Source organism: Xenopus tropicalis, chromosome 7, assembly GCF_000004195.4.
Source record: "Xenopus tropicalis strain Nigerian chromosome 7, UCB_Xtro_10.0, whole genome shotgun sequence".
In the NCBI taxonomy this organism is placed as follows: Eukaryota; Metazoa; Chordata; class Amphibia; order Anura; family Pipidae; genus Xenopus; species Xenopus tropicalis.
This window is the reverse complement of record NC_030683.2, coordinates 103,953,703-103,959,180: the sequence shown is the minus strand read 5'-3', so window position 1 is coordinate 103,959,180 and position 5,478 is coordinate 103,953,703. Positions and strand designations below refer to the sequence as shown.

Here is a 5,478-nt window from a genome sequence, read left to right as displayed (position 1 = left end):
TGACATAAATCAGCCAATATTTATAGCTGTGTTTTATAAATTGTTCTATTTGTTGAGTGTGACGTCTAGGTATCTTTTCCATATACTGTTCAATGAATGGACAAAGGTGTCATTACTCCCATTCTTGGTACGGTTCCTGATCAGCTAATGACTCTTGAAACAGCTCAGAATGGCATCATAATAAAGGCATATTTATTATAAGAAACATGTACAAATGTGAAAAGTCCAAGTAACCTACTATAGTTCAGAACATTTCAGGAAATGTTTCTTACCAAAACTATAACTATTAGTTCCCAGACAAAGAGCTCTGATTTGCTGCCATACAAGGGAGGTTCAGATGAACTTAATGTTCTGAGCGTATTTAATGATAGTATTATAGGTTTATTAATGTGTTTAAACTTTTAGTTAATTTTATGGAAATCCTATTATTTTTATACCATATCACTGATTTCAAGTGGCATTTCTTGGGAGCAGAGCATTGTCTTTAGAAAATGTAGATTACATTTTTTATAAATACCATAAAATGAGAATTATTGAAAAGGTCAAACTCATCGAAATTTTTTGGAAATGAAACATAATTTTTAAAAGTGAGTTTTATAAATAGTTTTACTTATTACACAAATGATGCAGGGTTCTATTAGTATTTTGCACCCATGCCTTGAATAGTTTGCTCTTTATATTATGCTAAGATACGGTGTCAGGGAGTTCATACATTGCTTGTGCTTTGCTGCAGTTGCTTTCTCTTGCAGTACGCTCAAACATGCTGGAATTGTATGTATATCATCAAAAAGACTCAGCATACGGGAAAAGGGTAAGGCCCTAGATACATCATCATGCTATGCCAAAACAGCTGGATATGTTGTGAAATGTTTTAGTTGGTTTGCTGCATCTAAAGAAGTATAATACATAAAGTGGTTCTTAAACATAAAACATATAACCAATAACTCTCAGAAATATTAGAAATCTGTACACTATATCATACTGCATATCAGTGAGATATGAGACGTCTAGGACATTCTGAAACCTTCCACTTTTTTAGATGTTTATTGTGGTATCACATACAAATCAGCAAAATGTACAAAGTCTTACTTAGGAAAATTAAGTAAGGTTTCCTAAAAGTCCATTTACAAACTACAAAAGTTTCCAGTTAAGCTACAAAACAGGGTGGATGGCAGTCCGCAAGTGGAGGAATTAAATAGAATTTCTGAGCCACATAATATTTTTGGGGTAAACATCATTTTAGCCAAGGATAGTGATTTGTATATTAAAGAAGTTCTATACATTGCATACATTTAATTGATATCTCCCACAAATTGCAGTTCCTCACCATTCCAATCAGCAGGAAAAGCTCTAAGGCCCAAGGTGTGAGGCACTTGAGTGGCAATCAAAACCCAAAAGTAAACAAATGCATTTGTGATTTTTCAGATTAAAACATTTCATACAGGGGGACTAATTGGCATTGAGCTGTTTTTAATTACTATGGCTTGCATTAATGAAAATGCCCTTGTGACATATCCCTAATACATGCTTATTATAGAGGCAATTCATTTTATTTTATTAATGGATCTAAAGTGTTTTGGTTTATTGGCAAATTACATATATATACATATATGTACAAATCCATTATTACCTTTTAACCCCATCAATCTATGGACATTGTATTTAGATAACACAGGGCCAGTAACAGTAGTAAAAGTGCAGCAAGATGCAAACTGCCAGCAAAAGTTCAACTGGTATAGATTGCAGTTTTCACGTTTGTAAGTGCTAAGTGTGTGGTGCTCAAAACATGACAGAAGTGAATAGTTTGGCATTTTGATTTGCTGGTCCTACTGGAAATGTATTTCAGTGAACAGTAGCTATTCTATATATGCTTTTTACACATGTAAACTCTATTGTCATGCATTTACCTTAACTACCTATGCTTTACTGATATAAATTGCTGGGGACAGATCATTCAAGTGTTATTTCATTTGAAACATCAGGGGTCTTAATGCAGCCTGGCTGCATGGAAAACATGGTCTGAAGTCCAGATGAACAATACTGCTCTTTAAGTTTCCCTGAAATAGCAGGTTCTTAATTTCAGCCGTCTAGAAAAGCTTGCATTTATACAGGCATCAAAAGAAAAAGGGGGATGCAATTTCATTAGAACGATTATATATTTTAACATTACATTTTCACATTTCAGTGCAGCTTCTCTCTGCTTCCTAGTTTCTCTAGCAGTTTAGATGGTGTATTTGATGTCTTCCATAGGCCTAAGAACTTACATCAAAACTACTTCAATCGAGTTGCCCTCATCATCATCCCCCAAAATCTTAGTTTTGAGAAAAGAATTTTGCTCATGACTTAGTTCATGTGCCTTAAGCTGTTGTATTTGTGAATAAGTCTTCTGGCATTGGCGGCAACAAAATAAGTTGTCCTTGGTGTGTACCTGCTGGTGACGGAGTAGGTCACTGGATTCACGGAAAGCTTTATGGCAGGTTATACATTGGTAGCGTCTTTCTCCAGTGTGAATTCGCTTATGCCGGTCAAGATGGGAAAGCTGCCTAAATGTTTTGCCACAAAGGTGACATCCAAAAGGACGATGCCCTGTATGAATCAGGTAGTGGCGATGAAGACCCGAAACCCGAGCAAAAGTTTTTGTGCAAAGGGTACATTTTAAGCTGTTGTCTCTGTTTTCATTTTCAGCTACACAAACAGCAGGATAGCCAAGTGCTCTATGTCTAGAATGTAATTCTGGTTCTGTATCTCTGTCTTTTAATGAGAATATAGACTGAGAGTAAAGAGAGGAAGTCGGATGCTCATCAAGTATAGGTTTTTCTTTAATATGCCTTTGCCTGTGAAGTCGAGCATTATGCAGGTGCTTAAAGCTTTTTTCACATATAGAACATTGATAAGGTTTCTCTCCAGTGTGTACTCGTTGATGCTTTAACAAATCACTAGTGTCACGAAATCCTTTCTGGCAAATAGAACATTTGAAGGGCCTCTCTCCAGTATGGATTAAGTAGTGCCGCTGAAGGTGAGTGGCTTGCCGGAATCGTTGGTCACACACATTACAGGTGAAAGGCTTCATCCCAGTGTGAATAACAGTGTGTTTTCTCAAATTTGATGAATTATTAAAGCATTTCTTACATTCTCCACATTCATACAGCTTCTGTCCTGAAGGCCCGAATTTAAGGTGCAGAGGGCGATGTGCTTCAAGCTCTTCTCTTGTGACAAACCATTTGCTACAGAAAGAACACTGGAATTCCACTGGCAAATCCTCATCTTCATTCACAGAAGAAATAACCTGCAATTTGTTTTGCCTTTGTAGAAGAATCTCTTCAATTCTTGTGTGTTTCTCCTGATGTTTTCTCATATAACAGATGCGGGAAAAGCTCTTCTGACACACAGGACAGCTGTAGGGCCTTTCTCCTGTGTGCACCCGGAAATGCACGCGTAGTTCGGTAGAGTCTCTAAAACCTTTGGAGCAGTAGGGACACTGGAAAGGGCGTTCCCCTGTATGAACTAGGCGGTGGCGGTCAAGCTGAGATTTTTGTCTGAAGCTACTTCCACATGCATCACAGACGTAAGGCCTCAATCCTGTGTGGATGTTTTTATGACGCCGCAAGTTAGAAGGGTCTGAGAAACAGCGGCCACATAGATCACATTCATACTGTTTGCGTCCCATTACCACAGTTGGCTGATTGCTGGCAACACCAACGTTCTTAAGAAATTCTCCCATGGAGAAGGGGCTGCTATCAAGTTTGGCCTGTGCCGCCTTAACACTGTTGAGCATTTCATTTAAACAAGATGTCAAGCCTTCCATCTTTTATCTTGTCCACTACAACAACAAAACAGTATTATGCCATTAACATTTCCTAATATATGTCGTTACATATCTAATGGGTAATACATACATACATTTGCCAGTTATGTTCAGATCAAGCTATAGCTAGCAACAGATATTTGGACAGTTTTGTCATTCTTAACTGGCTGAGCATCTTTTTTTATGGAGGCTCCTTGGACTTCCTTCATAAAACGCCTGTCTTCCTTAGCTTGCATACTAGAGTGGATATGATGAAAAGCTAACACAATATGAAGGAGATAAATATTTGTATACTTCCCATACAAAAATTCCCAAATATTTGTAATACTATCCCAGAGGCATGCTCAACCAAGGTCCTCCTGAAGGCTGGACGTTCTAGTTGCATATTAATAACTAGAGATAACATTATGCTTCAAATCTGTGGAGACTCTGTAACTGGGCCTTTTGTACCTCCCTATCAATACAGGAATAAAGAAGAACAGTTATGTATTCCAAATTAAATGCATTTTCTGGACAGATTTATGTATTATGTTGCATACCATAACACTGCAACAAAATCTCATGCACATATTAACTGCTTAAGGAATCCTCTTCGCTGCCTTGTTGAGAGTTTGGTTGAAAATCAAATGGAACTGGCTTTTTGGGAAAATGAAGTGTTCATTAAATTAAATAAAAAGTAGCCTAGTTAGCCATGGTAATTCATAATGTACCCCTGCTAATAAGACAACAGTGGATCCCATGAGTGTGCAAGCACTCCCTGTAAACCTTGGGGGCTGAGCTGATGCACCTGAGCAGTAGCCCCAGCCGTTACCTGAGGGACGTATTGTTCCTAGAATGTGAGAAGCAGCCAGTACAGATGTGCAGTGCCGACCCTCTCCCTTCCCTCTCAGCCGGCTGCAAGCAAGCCCCTCCTCACCCCCCTTTTCCTGGCTACTGGGTATTTAACTAATGCATTCTGTGAGCTCACAGGAAGAGTGCCCTGCATTTCCAGATAACAGGGGAACGGAGCAGGAAATATTGGTTCCCACCACAAAAAGGGGGGAAGATGTGCACAAGCTGAACTCTGTGCTGCCATCATTATAATAATATGTTTATCAGTATTAAATATTATAAGTAGCTTGCATTGTTCTGCTGTAGGGATCAAAGTCATTGTTCTGTACAGAAAGTAATCAGGCTATGGATAAGTAGCACTAGTTCTAAAATTCTGTACTCATTCTGTATGTTGTTATTCATACATGTATAACTACAATTTCTAGCACCTTCTAGCCTTAATCCAGGAACTGAAGTGACAAAGGCTGACTGTGGCATAAATACACCAATATCACATTTATCAAACTTTATACAATGTAGTAATATGCCCCACTGGAGCTGTCCTAACTATAACTCTGCAACACAGGAAATGTACTGATTCCAGAAATGTTGTACAAGATGGGCAAAAGTCACAATTTTCAATGTTCACTTGTTGTTAATCAGTAGAGTTAATGAACTGAGGCACTGTGGTATAAAACAGACTTGTTTAAGCTAAAAAGAAATCATTTACTTTTTTTATAATTAAAAAAACCCAAACAAAATCAGTTAAAATAAGTACAAATTTTACAGAACAAATTATGAAAGATATGTGCAGAACTTTTTGCAAAAATTGATTTGCTCACCATGTTTCACTTAAAATCTAG

General features: G+C 37.7%; 1 protein-coding gene across 1 annotated transcript; it reads right to left on the bottom strand.

Annotated features, from left to right (window-relative positions):
• Nucleotides 1–1,031: 1,031 nt before the first annotated feature.
• LOC105947919 (zinc finger protein 271-like) lies at nt 1,032–4,883 on the bottom strand. Its single transcript, XM_012967407.3, has 2 exons — nt 4,617–4,883; nt 1,032–3,820 (listed from the first exon to the last, which is right to left on the bottom strand). The coding sequence occupies exon 2, from the start codon at nt 3,803–3,805 to the stop codon at nt 2,261–2,263; it is 1,545 nt and encodes a 514-aa protein (XP_012822861.1). The 5' UTR covers nt 3,806–3,820; nt 4,617–4,883; the 3' UTR covers nt 1,032–2,260.
• Between the last annotated feature and the right edge of the window lie 595 nt (nt 4,884–5,478).

What these genes read in the sequence shown, in the direction of transcription:
- LOC105947919 (XM_012967407.3), bottom strand. Translation starts at nt 3,805, where the DNA reads ATGGAAGGCTTGACATCTTGTTTAAATGAAATGCTCAACAGTGTTAAG.